Below are 20,858 nucleotides of genomic sequence, written 5' to 3'. Positions count from 1 at the left end.
AACTGGGTTCAAATTCTGTCTTAGCTAGATGGTACCTACGTGACCTTAAGCAAGTCAATTAATTTCTTTGAGCCTTAGTTCCTCATCTGTAAATTGAGGGGTTGGACTAGATGACTTCTAAGATTTCTTCCAATGATAAGACCACAGTGACAGTTTTCTAGCAGGCAGATTTTCTGTATTGTCAGAGCTATAATATGGTGAGCTATTGGCTCATTATAGATAGAGTCTCTGGTCTTGGTTTTCAGGCATTTTAACTTTATTGTCTTCAGGACTATTCATATCAAATGATAAACCTGAAGACAAAGCAAGAGGAAAGGCTGAAAGAGATGAAAAGTTTGTTGAAATTAGATTTCTGTATTTCTATAAATAACTATTAATTAGTTCCTGGGAAGGGAAAAAAAGTTCACCTCTGACAAAAATCAACATGCAGGTTATTCATTTGCACAACCAGTACGGGGCTTTTTGATTTTGAATTCTGATACAGTTGTGGCGGGCAGCCATTCAGGATGTGGGGAATTGTCAGTCTGGTATTCAGAGCTTACAGACATTCCACTGGCTTTGATAATTCAGCAAAGGATCCAAACTTGTATGTGATTGACTATGGTGATTGACAGGGATCGTGACAATGGCAAAAATAAATAAAAAACCAACAAACAAGTAAATAAAAGGGCTTTGCTTGGTTGATCCACGGCTCAGTTAGTGATCTTTGTCTCCATTGCTTCCTTAAAAAGACAAGATTTTTGCCATTTATCTATAAAACCCAGAGGGGACGTAATTTAACATAGGAGTGTCTGAGTTTTCTCCCACTCTCCAAGCTTTGTCCACACAAACATGAGAACCATCACTATTGTAGAAAACAACAGAGCAGAGGCCAAGCGACAGGGAAAGAAAGGATCACTAGATTTGCTGATAGAAAAATCAAGATAAAGTTGGCTTGATGATAATCAATAGTCCTATTTTCTGCCATCTTACTCCTATTAGGTCACGCTGTTATCTTAGACTGCTGCTTAAGATAAGATGCTACACACTCCTACTGAAGTTTTTGTTGTACAGGGAGAGGTATCTCAAGACAACAAAAATTCCAGTGACAGTCTAAACACCCTTCAAGTCCCAATGGCTATGAGTTAGACCTGGTGAATGAAATAAAACCAGAGGAGAAATTTGGAACTTAAGGTGGCATTATTATATCAATAATCAATCAACAAGCATTTATTAAGTAACTACTAGGTGCCAGCTATTGTGTAAAGTACTGGGTATGCAAAAATAAAAATGAAACAATCTCCGCCTCCAAGAGGTTTCTATCCTATCTGAGGAGGAAAAGTATACAAGTATAAGCATATATGGAGTAAGCGCAAGGTAATTTCAAGAGCAGTAGCAGCTGGAGGAATCTGGACACATTTCATGTAGATGGCAGCATTTAAACTCAATTTTAATGATGATGATAATAATGATATTTGTATAGTACTTACTATGTGTCAGACACTGTGCTAAGCACTTTACAAATATGATCCCATTTGATCCTCACAACAACCCAGGGAGCTAGGTTGCTATCCTCATTTTACAGATGAGGAAACTGAGGTAAACAGAGGTTAGGTGATTTGCTCAGGGTCATACATCTAGTAAGTGTCTGAGGCTACATTTGAACTCAGGTCTTCCTAACTCCAGACCTGGTACTCTGTTCACTGTGCTACCATTTAAAGGAAATGAGGGGTTTCAAGAGGTGGAGATGAAGAGTAAACGTGTTCCAGGCATAGGGGAGAGCCATTGCAAAAGCAGGGAGACAGCCCAGGGTCACACAGCTAGTAAGGGTATGATGTCAGGCTTTATTTAACTCAGGGTGAGGAGTCTTCGTGACTCCAGGCCCAGGACTTTATCCGCTGCGCCACCCAGTGGCCAAAATGCACAATACATACACAGTGCATTGTAATGCACCACAGAATGTCAGGAGTAATTCATAGCCTGGAAAAGTAGTTTGGGTCCAATTACAAAAGGCTTTAAAAGCCAAACAAAGGAGTTTACATTTCATCCTAAAAGCAATATATAGCCACTGGAATTTGTTGAGGAGGGTGCTAGCTTGGTTAGATCAGTGCTTTAGGAAAAATGACTTTGGCAGCTGTTTGGAGAATAGATTGGAGTGAAGTGAGATTTGAGATAGAGAAACCAAGTAGGGGGTTATTGTGATAGGGGATGAACTAGGGTGGTGGCTGAATAGAGAGAAGAGAAAGTGATGCATGCAAAAGATGTTGTGGAGGTTAAAAAGACAGGATTTGGTCACTGACTTGGACATGTGGAGTGAGGAATAGTCTAGATGAGTCAAGGATCATGCCAGGGTTATGAAACTAAACAAGAAGAATGGTTGTGCCCTCAATAGAAATTGTGATGGGTTTGGAAGAAAGGTGTTGGGTTTTTTTGGGAAAAGATCAATGAGTAGAATTTTGCACAGTTTGAGATTATTACAGAACACCTGGTTTGAATGTCCAATAGGCAGTTGGAAATGTGCAACTGGTGTTCAGCTGAGAGACTGGGCTGGATATATGGATCTGGGAATCATCTGAAGAGAACCAAGGAGAGAGCCTTGGGGTACATCCACATCTATGGGACCTGATATGGATGATGAGCCAGCAAAGGAAACTGAGAAGAAATGTTCAGACAAATAGGAGGAGAATCAAGAGAGACCAGCGTCACAAAAACCCAGAGGGGAATGAGAATCCAGTGAGGAAAGGGTGGTCAGCAGAATCATACGCTGCAAAGAAATCAAGGAGAATGAAGATTGAAAAAAAGTCTGTCAGATCTGTCCATTAAGATCTCACTGATAACTCTGGAGACAGCAGTTTCAGTTGAGTGCTGAAGTCTTAAACCATATTGCAAAGGGTTGAAAAGAGAATGAGTGGAGAGGAAATGAAGGTAACAGGTATAGATAGCTTTTTCTAACAGTTTTGCTGGTAGAGGCTGTTAGTCAAAATAAAACACAGGAGACTCAGATATGCAAACATTTCAAAAAACAAAAAGAAAAGCCCACATTTTCCCTCCATTACCACTTCCATACTTGTCTGCCCAATTTTTGATGTCATCAGTGAGTGTAATCCCAGCTGTTAGAAGCTCTGAGTCCTGCTAATATAAGGGGAAAGTGTGCATTTAAAACTTGGGATATGCATGTACTTTGGAAATGTACATGTATTATGTCTTGTATATAGTTAATCAGATTGTCACTGCAGTATACTCCCAAGTGATGCTTTGTATGGTGCCATTTCTACTGCATAGATTGGAGTGTTAATGTACATTTGCTTATTTTAATTTCAAGTGATAAAGGTTGGTTACCCAGAATGATGGGAAAATCATCCTTGTGGTTTTAAAGCTTGTGTCTATACTGTATGTTTACAATCATTGGACTTGCTCCAGCTGACCTTTGCAAGAGACTGCAAAGAGTTTTGGCCTAGGGGAAGAATGTTATTTGAATTCCAAAGCATATTGATATGTGATGCTCTTCTCACTGGTGGAGGTCAATTCTTTGCACCTACATGAGGGGCAGGGCAAAGTTGGCAAGTTTAGTCTGTTCAGTTTCTTTAGCTCTCTTCAGTTTGAACTTAATAGTCTCTTGGGCTACTTCTGACTTTCAACTTGGAGAGAGAAGTTGCATGATGCCAACCTCTCACTTCAAGTTGCTGAAGGGAGAATAAGACTCAGGGAAGAAATTAACATAAGAGGAGCTAGTAGTGTCCATTTTGTCCCTATCTCCAGCTTGTTACACTAGAGACTTGGGGGAATTTCTCCTTGGGTGAAATCTTGGACTCTTTCTCGATTGAACTATTATCTCACTCCCATTGGGAGAGCTTCTTCACCTTGAATTGTCTGGCATATATCTTCCTGTGTATACTTAGTGTGATTTCTGTTTTGCTAATGATATGGATAAATTATTTTCTTTGCTTAAAACAAGCTCAGTATCCTGGCACTTTTTATTAGTTATCTTGGAGTAACTGAAGAGTAATAAATGAAAACTTAGTAACATATTGACTTCAATAAGAAAATGTAACACTTCTCAGCATCCATTAAGTGCTGTCCAGACTGCTTACTGAGTCACCTATTTTTCCTTGTGGTTTCCCTGCCTGTAGACCTAACTCGCCTTACTCATTCATTCATTCATTCATTCATTCATTCATTCATTCATTCATTTACTTATTCATTCATTCATTCATTCATTTGTCTATCTATTCATTCATTCATTTATTTGTCTATCTATCTATTCATTCATTCATTCATTTATTTATCTATCTACCTGCCTATTTATTTATTCATTCATGCACTTATTTATTTATTCATTCATTTATCTATCTATCTATCTATCTATCTATCTATCTATCTATCTATCTATCTATCTATCTATCTATTTATTTATTTATTTTGCCCTAGACTTGGTAATAAGATTAGTTGCAAGCTATCCTTGGAAACTGTAAGAACATGGAGTTTTTTGCTTGATGCAATGGAGATAAGATTATTCTACCTTCCCAAAATACGGTTCTGATATGAATCCACCATAGATAACATTCAAAGAGGTCCCATAAAAGGCCTTTCCATGTAACCAAGGGTTACATGAATATGAGTCAGACCATTGACTCTCCTCTCACGATGATTTCTTATTCTGAAGTGGAAGGTAGAACCTCTTATATTTTGAAAAATGAGGGAAACTTAAATCAAAAGTGAAATCTTTTATATTCACTTAAAACTTATCATTGGAAATATTTGCCAAAGACAAAAGATAATTCTTATCATCTGCCTCACAAACCCCTCTCTACCACACTTCTGTCTCAATCACCTTAGGCCCATCCTCTCAATAAAAATAAAAATAATCAATAATAAATAACATAAACCATTATTTTCATATAGCCAATTAGATTAGTGGAAGTTGTTAGCCTCTACAAATACAATGCTGCCCTTCCATTTTAAAAGTATCTTCTTGTTTTATCCAGAAAAACTTTGGGGGACAGGGTTGCCTTCTTCATTGACTTCCGTGTGAATATCAGCATCAATTGAGTCAATCTCTGCTTCTTTACCACCCTCCCCTCGCCATTCACCCTCCAAAACAAAGCTCAGGTCTAATCTGTTGTGATTGTGTGGATGGGAAAACAAAAGGAGGCAAGAAAGGTCTAAATTTAAAGTGCTGGAAAATCCAACATTTTATTGACTACATTTTGGTGACTACATAAACGCTGAAACATTTTAACACTGAAAAGCATGATGGCATCATCACTTGCTTTTTTTTCTTTTTTCTTTTTTTTTTCTTTTTTGCTTAGCAAACACAGCAGATGATATTGCACGGCATAAAGTGAGAACAGTAGCGAAGCTTAAAAAAAGGAAAGAAACCTTAATGCAGTACAGGAGATACCCATAAACAAACCAGAATAATGCCTAATGCATTATACTTTTTTTTCTACACACAAAAATACAGAAGAAGCATTGGACAGAGAGAGAGAGAGAGAGAGAGAGAGAGAGAGAGAGAGAGAGAGAGAGAGAGAAGAGATTGACAAAATATTAGCAATCAACTGTAATTGGGTACAATAATCACTTAGTCTGAAATGCAGATGCAACATATAAACTACTACTGCTTTCTAATAGACAAACAAAAAAAGACAGCAACATTTGTCTTTTATCAAAAAATCTTCTAAGCCCCTCATGGTTTTTATTTTTATTTTATTTTTTTTCATTGCTAAGGAAGAACTCCCTCTTGCTCTTGGAAGATTTTCTACCTCTACGGATCTTTTTTTTTGTAAATTTTTTTTACCTGATGATTGTCTTAGGCACCCTCCTTAATAATTAAACCATCAAGCTAACTTGAACATGGAAACCAAGACACAATATCAAACAATAGCTAAGGTCAAAGGTGTGTTGAGAATGGAAAAGTTCAAGAAAGGGAAAGGGAGAAATTCCCAAGGAACACAGACTAGTGGACTGGTTTCAGATTGGACGCCATTAGATATAGGAACACAACTATAGAAGCAAGTAAAAGACAATTTTTGAAAGTTTATTTTTTTTAATACTGTTGTTTTGTTTCAAATGCAAAACTAAAATGATCCCACAATGATGATGCAATAAATGCAGAACATACCACAAGATTCAAAAGGCTAAAGGAGAAACAGAAAACATAACTCTTAAGGGATACAGTTCTGTTCAGTGTTTCATTGCTGATGGTAAGACTAGTTAATAACTACCGCTTTTCTTTTTTCCTGGATTTTCTTTCTGTCATACATAAGTCACTGCACAACATTACAGTTTGTATTTAAAAGCAGATAATTAGTCAATGCCTACCAATGACAGACCATTGAATGATCCTGCATTTCAGAGCAGCTTTATTGCCCTATTTAAATACTTGACAAGTATAAAATATACCTAAGAAAATGTAACATTTGACCCAAAGTTTAAGCCCTCCCTTTCCTTTCCCACCCTAAACCCCCCATATTATGTCCCTGAAAATGAAAATAAGGTACACCTTGAACTTAACTATTGCGCCTGGAAAGAAAATATTTACATTGGTAATAAATCATGTGGATTGATGACATTCATTTCAAACAGAAATTATCACTCAAAACAGCGGGCATCATCTCCCCTGACAATGCCACTTGTCAGGTTTGTATAATTCTTTATGTATATGTGTGTGTATGTGTATATATATGTGTGTATATATATATATATATATATATATATACCCACACTGTGTGCATGTATGAACATACTCTGTGTGTGTGTGTGTATATCTGTATTTATTGGGCTGATGTAGCCCAAAACAGTGGCAAGCATCTGATAAATATCAATGGGGTCTGGTTGCAGTTTGTTGCTTCTAGTTTGGAAAAAGAAAATGGTGGGAGGACGAAGTATGGGGAAGGACAAACTTAATTTGGGGAAGTCATTATTCCTTCTATGCAGGGCCTCTGAAACTATTCCAATTTGGTAGTTGGGGAGATGGGGTGGTGAGGGGGGTTGGGGGGGAAGAGGATGTTTGGAAGATTAAGGGTAACAGGCTAGATAGGAACAGATATGGGAAAAAATTTTTCCTTTTTTAAAAATAAAATTTGCATCTGGGACTGAGAAATCATGTTCTGAGAGTCTCCTTTTTTCTCATAAGTGTTGCCTCAGAAATAGCGTTGGCTCAGTCATCTGTCATTAGTAGTGACTTTCTCTTTGGAGGCCCTGAGCCATGACATTATACATATAGAAGTGGAAATGTTCCCTCCAGCCTTTGAAGCCCTTCCGAAGCTTGGTAAAACTCAGAGATATTTCCAAATTCAAGTTAGCTTGTTTCTAGAGTTTTTACAACTCTTTCCTTTCCCATACCCGTGCGAATGGTAAATTTTTTAAAAAGTCAGCAAAGTATCTCACAAATGCCGGTGCTTTTAAACATCAAACAAGTTTTAAATTCTTTGGAAATGCAGGTCTTACCTGCAAAGTAATCTTTTCTTTAAAAAGACAAATAAATAAAGAAAAAACACACGAATAATGCTTTTCTTCTTTCTAAGTGACAAAAAGGACGATCTCGAAAACACTCATTTTGGCATGTACAAGTTTTTTGAAGGGGGGACGGGGGAAACCTGGCAGTGTTTACAACACACACTGAAGTGCCCGCTAAGACAAGGCTAAAGATACACCCTGCAGTTAAGAGAAGCTCTCTCCTTCAGCTTATCTTAGCATAAAGAACAAAAAAGATTGTAACATAAAGCTTTGGCCATTTCAAATCTACTATATACATTTTTTTAAAAAACGACACAGTCATAAATTAAAGTAGTGATTAAATAAGCTTATACAAAATGTAATTAAATTAAAAAATCACAGCACATTATAGAGGAAAAAACAGGAAGAGCCCAGTGTCACAAAAAAGATAATTTTTTTTTTACCCTGTGAAAAAATCAACTACTGAACACAAAATTTCTTAAGTAACTATTGAAATGAAAGTCATTTTTTTGTTTCTTTCTTGCATTTTTACACAATCTTTAACCCACCTGGGGAACATTTCCAGAAATTAAAAGTCTTCCTTGAGCATCCTAGGGCAGTTCTGCCAACCAAAAAGCAAAACAAAACAAAACCCAACCAACCCCAAACTGAAGGGAACAAATCTTCAGTGATACATACTACAAAATAAATAAGAATTATAAAGATTTTTAAGTAATCTTAACAATTATCAAACTAGTAAGTTTTGCCTTATCACATAGACTCTCTATACAACATGACCCTAAAGCTTCATTACTATGAGGTATTTGGAAGAAATTGGTAAAAGTGATGCACGGCCTGCCTGGTGGAGGGACTCAAACTGTGGTGGGAGGGGAGAGAGGAGAAGGAGCTTTGGTTCATCAGCAAGAAAGTGGAAAAAAAAAGTTTTCCTTTGGTATCAAAGAAAGTTTCATTGCATGGTTGCACGGAAAAAGCACCACGGTGAATAATTATTCCTTTTTTTTTTTTTCCATTAGTGGCCTTTCTAAGAGGCTGAGGTATTCAAAGAGTATAAGGTGAGAGAGGTCAACAGCGGTTTAACACTTTGGTTCAAGCAAGGCACTCGTCCTATGAGTTTACAAAGTTTGCAACGTGTTTGCCTAAAGATTTATTAAGTAGTATTAGCAGTAGTAAGAGTAGTATTTCCTAATGTCATTATTTATTATTATTATTATTATTACCATTATTATTATCAATAATGAAGACAAGTTTATACACTGAGTGAAGATTGAGAAAGGGGAAAAGAGGTGGGGGAAGGGAAAGGGGCTGAGTCCCCTTTGCAGACCAAGGCCGTGCATGAAAAAATCTTTGGTATTCTTTGGTATCATCAATGTGATTAAAATCACCAGTGGAAATCGAGTGAGGTAGCGTCTTTGGTTCACACTATAAATAGTAGATTTTTACACATTTATTTTTTACATTTGTGGAAGTAGCTATTTCTTACCTTTTGCTTCTTTGTCCTTCATATTTAGGAAATAGTTACCAGATGTATTATAAAGCTAACCACACCACAATAATAACCCAGAAGGCCCAACAAGTCTCAAAATAGCCTCTGGCCTTTGAATGCACCCTAAACTTGGCTTGATAGAAAAGGGAGAAGTGCTTTCTCTTTGTTTGCTAAATGCATAGTTTTCATCCTTTATGTACAAAGGGAGGACCTTTCCAGGGAAAAATGCCTTTACAATTCACGTGAGAAGTGTCCTAGAACTCTTTGGTATAGTACGGTTTGCATTTAATCTGTGAAGACACCTGGGATAGCGTTGGGAGTGGGAAGAGTCCCAAAGTAACACAGTTTTTTTCTTTTTTTTCTGGCAAAGGAATCACAGTGCTCTTGGTTGGGTGCAGTGAATGACATGGGTCAGTTAGAATTTCTGGATTCCACCACACCCTTTCTTTGGTCTTTAGGGTCTATTCCAGCTGCATTCTGAGATTGAATCCCTGACATCCAGAATTATTTTACCTGAACTCTGATTAAAGCTTTGCCTCCTATTCTTTGGTACCTGCTTCCTTCCCCATACCATCATTACTCCCACCCTCCTGCTTAGCTCCTTTCAGGAAATATTTCCTGTGGTGATAGGACCTGGATGATTGATGGATGAAATCAGACTAACTTCAGTTTCACCAAAAAAAAAAGTTAAAGATTATTTGGAGTACAGTGTGGAAACCAACAAAATATGAAGATTTGTTTTTTAGTTGAATTTTACTTAGGGTAAGAAATGATCAGAACTTGAGTGAACTAACGTCATGTTGCTTGCTTTGATCAATGTATTAGGTTGAAATCCTGAGACATAAAATAATGCTACACTAAGCAGAAATGGTGACATTCCTTTTGTCATCATGTGACATTTAGGCGGTAAGGAAGATGAAGCCTGTGACTATGAGGTGATTAGCATATTGCTTGTGAAGAGGTGGGGCTTCTAAAAATTAAAGGTCTTAAATATGCATAACAGGTAAGTAAAAAATTATTTTTCAGGTTGTAGTTTGTGCATCTGTTTATGTGAAAATATATCTCTAGGTCCTGAAATTGCATATTGGGTGCAAATTCAATGCTGGTATGAAAATTCTCTTTGGTTTCAGCAAATAGGTTAATTGATTATTTTTCAAAAGACATTATGATGGGAAGTACTTAAAATAAAATGGTGACATAACTGGGGGCTGTGTCTACATCTAAAACAACTGGTTGAAAAGTTTGAAAAAAACCGTATTCAGAGTGGTCATTTGGGAATCACGCAATAACAACATCAACAAAAATAAAACCTGGTCGCTTGAATTCAACCAGTTTTTTTGGTGGGCTTAAAAAAAATTACTGGAATTAAGTAAAATCATCTATGTGTGTGCAGACATAGCTCGAAGTTCCCTGAATTTTATATTCTCATGTTTGGAATGAATAAGGCTTCCCCCTCCCAACATGATAAATAAGTTATATTGCAGGTTTTCCTTCTGGAGAGAGCAAACATCAACAGGTTTATTTCCTTTGATTCATGCTGAATTGACAATACTGAATTTCTAGGAAACTTGAAGGTATATAATTTTAAAAGTTTGTTTAAATGACTGGACTGTAGTTGTGCCTTTTTTTTTTTTTAAGAAAGCTGTAATTCGGGATAAAGTGGAAAATCCTAAAATAAAAATACCTTGAGGCAACAGCACTGGAGATTTCATAAAAGAGTGTTAGTTTCTTTTTCACATTCAACATTGATCTCAGGAGGAGGGATGGAATTAATGTGTTGTGGCTGAGTTTCACCTTTTCTAGGTTTCTGTCAGATAATTAAAGAAGTTGCTCAAATTTGGTCCTAAGGAGCTAGGTAGTACGTTGTAACTATTTAATTTCCTTATCTTTAGCATTTTTTATGAGATTTGAATGCGGTACTTGTCATTGGGACAATGCTTAGCTTCATATTTTCAAGCACAGAAGGTAATTAGGGAGAGCCGGTTTTTAGCCTAATGATGAAAATGGTAAACCTGCAGTTGTGGTTTGAATTGAAGGAATTTTTTACCTGAATCTCCATAGTTCTTTAAAGGAGAGGAAATGATTCACTGGTATCCCACCAGTGCATCATCATTATCTGATTTTGTTGTCTCTTTTATTACTTAGTGATCTAAAAAAATCTCATGGTTGTATATTGCCCCAGCTCTGTGAGTTGAGCAAAATGGAAAAAATTTTGTCTTGTGTTTAGAAGGTCACATTGAGTGCTCTTTTTTATCTGCCCCCTTTAAAATGAAGTGGAATCTATGCATGCAATATCCAGCTTGATGTAGTAGCAAGAAAGAACGTAGTACACCATGGAGGTTGTGCTTAGTGATGCAAAGACTATAAGAACTACAGAGTGGAAAGTCTACTCTTCTTTTGGACCTTTTTCTATGCACTATCAACAATCCTCCCAATTCAAGGTTGAATCATCCATTGTCTCTTGACACCCAAATCTGGCTGTGCAATCATTTTGATTCACTTGTTTAGGTGGTTAGAAATACTGGATAGGTTATTTTTAGCAAATGTTTTCCATTGTATAGCTTTCTTAAGTGCCTCCATTTTTTCTCTTTAGTCTTTTTTGGTTGTTTGTTTTTAAAAGCATTTTGGCATCTAATGATTCAAAATAATAGGTCAAATTTCCTAATTTGATGATGTGGGCATCTACCAAAAAAAAAAAAAGGATTTTACTGATGCTGCTTCGACAATTTCATGGTGTTAAGAGTAGGTTCAGAATGACCAGTAGGGAAATAATTTGGAAGGAATAAAATTAGATTCTTTTTTTTTTTTATCTATCAGTGGATTGTTGGGCTCTGTCTGGGGTTCCAGTCAAGTGATGGTTATGGAACTTGAATGGGCTTGTGTCAACTGAATGGAAGGACACACTCATGGCATCAACCTTTGTGATGGGATATTAGTTGCTTCCCTGAAGCTACATTCTTTCTTGCCAGTTCAGAAAACTAATGTTTCAAATGCTTCAAGAATCCTAAATAACAATCATGATTATATGTGTACTGTATTATACAGTTTAGGTCAGTTCATACGTATAACTTTACATAGTATTTTGTGTAAAAATAGCTTTGGAATATTAAAATCATTGCAATAAAATACCTGCACTATAATATTAAATGTGTTCTTTGGTACCTAGGTGATTTTTTTAAATGGATGGAATCTTGTTTCATTTTTTAAAAAATATCTGAACATTCCTTAACAAACAAAGAGAATGCACTGGTTTAGGAGTCATTCAAATTTTCTTTGCTGGGTTTGAATCTGCATTTAGGTTATAGGCCTGGCAGGTTCAAACAGTAGAAGAGCGAAATCCCACTTCTGTTCAAATGAACTCAGACAACTCCACACCATGCTGGCTGTACTCCACGGCACATCCCTTCCTGAAGACCAGACCTGCCTAAGTCACTAACCATTAGTGGTGGGTATGTGTGGGTGGGTGTGTGCGCACACAGTACTGAGACACCATACACCTTCGTGGTGTGGTAGAAGAGATGAAGGAGTCAGATCTGAAAAGATGTCCATTCAATGGCTAAAAATCACTATGCTTCAAACCACTCAACGGCCAAGCACAGCGAGAATGATCATGGATGGACGGTGTAAGACCCAGCAGTTCTCTTGCTCATAACTTCCTTTGTCAAGTCATCACCCTGCTGAAGTGTGTGTCTCAGAACAAAGTCAGGATGCAGGTGAGTTCAGTCTTTGGTTTCTTTGGACTATAAATAACTTTTTTTTTTCAAATAATTCTAAGTATAAACCTGCTATCTTGAAGTCCTGGTCTTTTTTTTTTTCTTAGATTTTTATTTAAAGCTTTTCCACCGAGGTTTTAGTTTGTGGTTATTTCCTCATGCTTTGGTACAAGTGCTTGATGAAGAAGAGGAATTGCTTGAATTGGTGCTGCCCTCGTCTTGCCACTTATCCAGACTTCTCCTCCTTGCATTCATGAAAAAGTTGCTGACGGTGCTCAGCTCCAACCCGAGCTGCTGGGAAATGGTGATTTGCAATTCTTTGGATGGACGCTTATTTTCTTTGAATATTGCATGTAGAGTTCGACGCTGGACATCTGTGAAGACCAACCTAGGCTTTTTGGGTGTGTTCCCTCTATCCTTCCCATGTTCTTGCTCTTTCCTTTTGCATGCTGCAATAAAACACATAGTTATGTTAGAATGTTGCCTAGAAAAATATGGAGGCCCTAAGGAGGGGCTAATTAAATTGTCTAACTGCATGCATCAATTAATGCAACAATTTTATCATAATTTTGGTTTGAAATAAATTTTTTTCTTATCTCTATTTTCTTTGCCTTATGGATAAAAAAAATATAGTACGTCAAATGATTCAGTTTGGTTCCTCTTGGTTTTCTTAAATTGTAGTCCTTTTAGTGTTTATTATTTATTACTTACTGATGTAGAGATTTTACATAAGAGCAATTGGGGGAGGGGGGAAGGAAGAAGAAGACTGAGAAAAAATAGCTTAGCTTTAGGCCCTCAAAAAGTTTATAGTATAATTGGGTTAGATAAACAGAAATTGGGTGTTTGAGTTAAGAATAAAAATTTAAAAAGCTGGCCTCTCCACCTCAATTTATTTTCTGTTTCTGTTATTTCACAGTAAGAAAATATTGTATTGGACTTCCATTGTATGAATCAAACAATGGAATTAACTGCTACATAGGACCAGGAACACAGTTCCTCAAAGTCATCAGTCCCTCCCTTTTCTTTCACTGTCCCCAAGCTGTCTAGGGCTTATCAGTGTGTCAAGGTTTGCACTACTAGGTTTATACCCCAAGGTGATTAATGACAGCAAGAAAAGAAGATAAAGCATAAAAATATTCATAGCAGCACTATTTGTAATAGGAAAATCCTAGAACCCAAACAGATATCCAATGGTTGGGGGAATGACTGAACAAACCATAGACTATTAAAGTAATGGAATAAATATGACTGCACCATAAAAAATGATAGATCCGAAGAACTCATTGAAACATAACACCTAAAACATCGAAAAGCTTTAATAAAGTTATGTAGAGTGAAGAAAGCAGAATCAACAGAGAACAACATATATAATCTATGACAATGTTAATAAAGACATGGGGCAGCTAGGTGGTGCAGTGGATAGAGTACTGGCCCTGAAGTCAGGAGGACCCAAGTTCAAATCCGACCTCAGACCAAACACTTGCCACTTTCTAGCTGCGTAACCCTGGGCAAGTCACTTAACCCCAATTGCCTAAAACCCCCCCCCCAAAACCCCCCCAAACAATAAAGACAAGGCAATCAAATACAACCCCACTACAACCAACAATGTTGGTACCACATTATCAAAATTAAAAGCATTCACCTTTCCTTTTTATTAGCAATCAGTAAATTACAACAGCACAAAGTGATGTGTATTCTCAGTCACAATCTTGCTATTTCTGGGTGATGTACTTTGCAAGGGGTGGTGGAAGAAGTTGAGCAAAAGGAACCTAGGAGCAGTAGAAGAAAAATGACAAGGGGAAGGAGAAAGAGAAGGACTTCAGCTGAAGAAGGAAATTAGTAAGACAAGAAAAAAAAAAAGATCAGCATGGCTGCCAAGGTGCCAAACTGATGAGAAGGTGCCAACAAGGTGAGAAGATACAGAGCAGATGAGGTGAGTGGTTCAAGGCAGCTGAGAACATGAGGAACTAGTAAGAGGAACAAAGGACAGAGAATTTAGCAATCATAAAAATCAAGGAGACCTCTGACCCAGATCACAAGGTCACAGAGCAAGGTTTGCTGTGATCTAACATAGAGTGTTCCATGTTTGTCTTTCTACCACTGCCAAGTAATTGTTATTATTATTTTTTTTTTTGCCTAGGCAATGGGGTTAAGTGACTTGCCTTGGGTCACACAGCTAGTAAGTGTCAAGTGTCTGAGGCCAGATTTGAACTCAGGTCCTCCTGACTTCAGGGCCGGTGCTCTATCCACTGCACCACCTAGCTGCCCCCAGCAATTCATTTATTCAAAGGGAATTGCTCTCCGTATTTTCTCTGTTACCTCCCCCTAGCACAGGGTATCTTAATGAACAAGTTGCTATTCTGCAAAACACTATTGCTGATGGGGAGAGGGGTGGAATCCCCTCTCCCTCTCATTCCCCTGAACTCTGAAAGGGGCACATGGGAAAAGGCTTCTTCTGTGGCTGGCCCTCAAATGCCAGGGATGACTCCCTCTGCACTGACACAACTTGGCTTGGAGTTGGTCTCAAGCTCACTTTTTAAAGGCCATGAGCAATGCTGTTTTCCTTCCTCTAGCCAGCGGCTGACACATACTGTGCATATGACCTGGGCAAGGCAGCTGGTTTCTTAGTGACTCAGGCTCTAAGCCTATCTTACTTTAAGACTATCAATTGCAGAACAGTTGCCTTTCTGCTTTCTTAGAGGGAGTTTTCTTACCAGGAATTTCCTATATCAAAGATAGTACAGTTCTAGGCTCTCTTTCTCTCTCATTTGTTTTCTAAATATAAAAACCCAGCTTGTAAGTCTGGACACCTTAGTTCTAAAACTGGCTCTGACATGAAATAGCTATTATGTCCTTGGGCAAATAACTTTACCTCACTGGGCCTCCATTTATACATTTGTGAAATGAGATTATTGAACTAAATATTCTCTAAGGTCTCTCCTAGGACTAATATTCTATAATTCTCTTTATAATTTACCAGGTTAGCACTTTTTATATGTCTTTTCTTCTTCTTCTATCTTTCTCCCTCCTTCCTTCCTTCCTCCTTTCCTTCCTCTTTGCCTCCCTCTCTCTCCTCACTTTTCTCCCTGCCTACCTTCTTCTCTCTTTCTCTAGTTCCCCATATCTCCTTTTCTTCCTTCCCTCTCTCCCTCCCTCTCTGCCTCCCACTCTTCCACTCTCCTCGCCTTCCCCTTCTCTCCTTCTTTTCTTCTTTCTCTCTCTTCCTTCCTCCTTCCTTCCCTTCCTTCCTTTTTTCCTGAACTTATTGTAAGGCACAATATGCCAAGTGGTATGGTTTGGAACAATCCAATTTAGCTCTTAGAAAGGTAAATCTGATGTGATCATTAGCATCAGAGAACCATCTTTTCTTTTAAGGCCAAATGAAATTTACCAAGATTTTTAAGGAATCTCTTTCAATATATTTCATAATCCCTTGAGCTTTTATTTCTTGTAGCCTCCTCTCATTGCCCCAGATTAGCTTTCATTTGAAGGATGATTAAAGAAAAAGGCTGCAAGCTGGGACTATGTGTCTTTCAGTTTGGGGTAATTTTGTGGTTGAGAGTCTGATACCTTTTCATTCTTCTGTTTGTTTTCTTCCCTGTCCACCCTTTTAAAAGGCTTTTCCTGATTGAAATCTATGGCAAATCTGGCTGGTTGTGACAGCTTCCCAGGTTACAGTACTGAGACTGTCAAATTCCACCTCAGTTAATTCCAACTCAACAGCATAGAGTTTTTTTCAGCTCTAAATACGTGTGCTAAAATGGCACAGTGTCGTTCTCTACTGTTCTGATAACCCTGTCAAGTTTAAAGGGTTATGAAAAAAGCTTGTGAGAGTACCTGGCCATGGACAATGCCATACTTCAAGACTTTGGACCACTTACTCTCAGGGACTTAATATATTTACTGAGACTAATTTTTCTACTAAAGCCACAGGATAGTATGTTTCAAGTGCTCCTTCTCCCATTAGGGGCATATTTACATTAATAGATTTATTTGTTAGTATGGATGTTACCATAGTCTTCCTCTTGGGCTTATTCTATGTTGAAACAAGCTATTAGATCAACTTCAGAATCTTTGGGGCTAAAATTTTACTTTAATGCTCTTTATTTTATTGAGCATTTTGTAAAGTCAGGGACAGAACATAAAGATACTGTGAGATAGCAGATTTTGCACTTGGGATCTCTTGAATTCTAATCTTGGTTTAGTCACTAACTTCTGTGCTAGTGGGTAGGCTATTTGATAACTTTTCTTTAGTTTTACAAACAGAGACACAACTCACCTCAATTTTTATCTTGGGGCACTTGTGAGGATAAGAAAATCAAAAGAAAAATGGAATGATACAGACATAATATATCTTGTCTACTTGCATTTTCCTCTCCACCCATATTCTTATTCCCAAATGTATACATGAGGCAGGAGTGGGGTCATGAGTATTATAGAATATCAAGTTTGTGGGTACTCCTGCAGTATCTGCAGTCATCCATCCTCATTCATCTTCATTAATCTTTTAGATTCTCATCTCCTTTTCCTAAGAATAATGATACATTCCAAGGGGGCACAGCAAATAGTAAAAATTTATTGGGATTTAGATATTTTAAAGCTCCCTATTTCCTTTAAATAGTGTTGCTATGGTGTAAATGAAACAAAAAAATGCACAGAAAAGATCAGAAGAAAGTTCAGAAGGGGACAGACAAGTATTGGTACTTTCATATTAAATTTAATATGTACTCAAAGAAAATAAGCTGTATGTAGTGAATATTCATGGATTCATATACAATCTTTTCCCCTTTATTCCTTGTATATGGAAATGTCTGTGTAAGGGAGTGGGATTACTAGGCACCTCCTCCCCACCACTGCTCAGACGATGTAGTTACAGAATGTTAAAACACACGATGAGATTTTAATGTGATAAAAAGTATATTATATGGTGATCCCTTTATGATGTTCAAATAATACCTTCCTGATTGAGTCAAAAAGAGAATGAAATGGGCTGAGCACACAAATTAGCCATGCCCCTGGAGACTTTAAGCCCTGGACAAATTTCAGCAGTAGGGAAGATTGCAAGCCAGTAACTGCCTGTGGAGGAGACACCCTTGTTGGGGGTGGCGGTGGGGTTAAGGATTGAATTTCTGTCTCCTTCCTCCATATGACACGTCACTTTGAAAAGGAGCTTTTGCAACAGTAGGAGTCATTACATACATCAGAGAATAAAGAAAAATACTCCAGACAGACGCAGTTACAAATAGTCAGTCACATACAGAGAGGAAGGAAGTAGCTTCAAAGAGTAGCGAAGAAAGTCAGATTATAGAGAGGAGCAAGTCCTAAAAACCTGCCCAACAGAAATGCTAATCACAAAGGTAGCTTTGTGAGTGCTCTATGAAGACAGAAAAGGCTTCCAAGCTCTGAAGTCCCAGGAGCTATAAATTGCTTTGCCACATCCTATTTTCATGCCTTATGACAATTTTACTGTATGTTTGAGCCTACTTTCCTTTAGTATTCTGTGTATATTTGTGGGAGAGTGCGCTCCAGGTATATAGGAGGAAGGTTTTATAACTACTGTTCTTGCTATACCATAAACATAAATGCCTTTGCTAAGAGCTAATTGAATCTTTAGTTGTTGTTTAGTCATTTTTTAGTTGCGTCCAACTCCTGTGACTCCGTTTGGGGTGTTCTTGGCAAAGATATTGGAGCGTTTGCCATTTCCTTCTCCAGCTCATTTGAGGAAAGTGATGCAAACAGGGTTAAGTGACTTACCCAGGGTTCCATAATTAGTAAGTGTCTGAGGCTGGATTTGAACTAAAAAAAGGAGTCTTTCTGATTTCAGGCAGAGCACTCTATACACTGCACCATATAGCTGCCCAACAATACTTGAATCAATGATTTATATTGGTTGTGCTTTCCTTAGATGTTCTGTTGTTTCAGTTAAGTCCAACTCTTTGTGACCCCATTTGGGGCTTTCTTGGCAAAGGTACTGGAGTAGTTTAGCTATTTCCTTCTCCAGCTCATTTTACAGAGAAGGAAATGGAAGCAAACAGGGTTAAGTGACTTGCCCAGGGCCACATAGCTATTAAGATTCTGAGGCTGGATTTGAACTCAAGTCCCTGTAACTCAATGGCCAACAATCTATCCCCTGTGCTACCAAGCTTTTATCTATTGATTCTGTTGGCTTGTTAATAGGAAGCACAGCAGTGGGGACCCATGAGTTACAGTGTTGGGAGTGTAGACAGAGAGTGTTACCTTTATAATCTTAGATAGCATGCCCTCTCTATAGACCTAATCTTAGAGTTTGAGGGCAAGTTGGGGAAGCAGGCCATAGGAAGTGGCACATTCATATTTGTTAAATTCACAATTAAAAAAAGAAAACTGAGTAAGAAAAAAAGTATTTCAGTGAGAGAAAGCTAGCTTAGCAAGCTTAGCTAGATATTATTCATGAACTTGTTAGCATGTATGGCAAAAAACATTGTCAAATTTATATTGTGAATTATTTTGTAACACCTCTAAAGTCTATGATCTTTTTCTTTGGTCATAGTTATAAAATGTACATGTTTTAGATATGTTATCATTTGTATTAAGTAAGGATGGATTATTGATCTGTTATTTTATGTATGAATTGGTTGAGACAAAGGTGAAAAGAGAAGAGGAAGGAAAATATCAGAAAGAGAGAGAGAGAGATGTTGAAAGGGCTGAAACACAGCATGAATTAATTGAATCTGAAAGGCTTCTGACAGCAGCCAAAAGTAAGCTTGAGGGAGAGATAAAGCTCTGTGTGTGTGTGCGTGTGTGTGTGTGTGTGTGTGTGTGTGTGTGTGTGTGTTGGGGCAGTGGTGTTAGAAGAGGGACTGAAGCAATTGGAGTAGTTGACCCTTGGGAATGATGGCCTCCCTGGGATACTAAAGAAGACCTGACTGATTGATTTATTTAAGAAACTGCTTACCTACTCTGTGATGATTGGGTGAAATCCAGCAGGACCAGGAACTCAAATGGACTGGACTAGATCTTAGGGCCATATGGTCTTAGGATCACAGCTTTAGAGCTGGAAGGGGCCTCAGAAGCCATCTAGCCCAATCCCTTTATTTCACAGATAAAAGTAGAAACAATGGTAGAGCTGAGAATGGGAAGCAGAGAATTTAAGAAGAAATTCTGATATTGATTTAGCAATTTAAAGTTTACAAAGCACTTTCCTCATAAAGTTACCTTACCTATGAGGTAGGTAATACTAGTATTTTTTTTAAAGTAACACTCAAGGATTTATTTATGTATATATATACATTTTGGAGCAAGAAGGGGAAACAGCATGAGGTTGTTTGCAGTGTGAGGAGCAAATGAGGAAAATACTTGAGTTTACAATGAATTTCTTTCACAACAACCCAGGGAGTCAAGAAGTGTAGGTATTATTATCTCCACTTCACAGATGCTGAAATTGAGGGGCAGAGACATGGATTGATCCTCCCATGGTTGCATAGCTAATAAGTGTCAGACTCCTAGTTAATCTTCCACAATACCAATACTCTTCATGGAATCACAGAGGCTAAGTGCCAGTATTCTTAACCCCATTTTTCAGATAAGTAAGTGACCTGCCCAGTCACACAGCTAGTCAGATATTGGAGCTGAAACTTAAACTCTTTAGATTCTATCCCTAGTTATCTTTCCACTAGATTTGATAAATGGGTGCTAGAGAGGACAAAACCTAGGTAGGTTTTAGGTGGCCGTGGAGAGGTTAATTAAAGCCTTGAACTAAGGGGTGCACCTGGAGGCCAGTACCCACCAGGTGGCATAGGAGTGAGTCAGCTGACCCAAGAGAGACTCCAGTTGATGTTACTAAAACTGAGACACTGTTGTTGTCATTGCTGTTCATTCATTTCAGTTGCTGTCCAATTCTTCATGACCTATCCGGGGTTTTCTTGGCAAAAATATTGGAGTAGTTTGCCATTTCCTTCTCTAGCTCATTTTATAGACGAGGAAACTGAGGCAAACAGGGTTATGTGACTTGCCCAGGGTCACACAGCTAGTAAGTGTCTGAAGTCAGAGTTGAACTCAGGTCCTCCTGACTCCAGACCTGGTGTACCACCTAGCTGCCCCAAACCCAGACATATATTACTCCAAATAAATTTGAACTGAATAATGAGACTAAATACCCATACTTTATTTAATTGTAGACAGTTTGTACTCCTAAAATTTCATCTCATTACATAGCAAGTTAGCTTTGGCACAATGGGAAAAAACAA

General features: G+C 37.9%; 1 protein-coding gene across 1 annotated transcript in view; it reads right to left on the bottom strand.

The window, feature by feature from the left end:
• Positions 1-5,146: 5,146 nt before the first annotated feature.
• ONECUT1 (one cut homeobox 1) overlaps positions 5,147-20,858 on the bottom strand; it is a 53,633-nt gene continuing 37,921 nt past the window's right edge. Inside the window, exon 2 of the mRNA XM_020981095.2 lies at positions 5,147-13,082. Within this exon, the coding sequence (XP_020836754.1) occupies positions 12,790-13,082 (293 nt within the window). The 3' untranslated portion in view covers positions 5,147-12,789. The remainder of the gene's footprint in view (positions 13,083-20,858) is intronic.

This window comes from Phascolarctos cinereus, unplaced genomic scaffold, assembly GCF_003287225.1.
Source record: "Phascolarctos cinereus isolate Bilbo 61053 unplaced genomic scaffold, phaCin_HiC Scaffold_3;HRSCAF=262, whole genome shotgun sequence".
Lineage (NCBI taxonomy): Eukaryota > Metazoa > Chordata > Mammalia > Diprotodontia > Phascolarctidae > Phascolarctos > Phascolarctos cinereus.
Note: the sequence above shows the minus strand (reverse complement) of the source record. Positions and strands in the feature narration are given on the sequence as shown.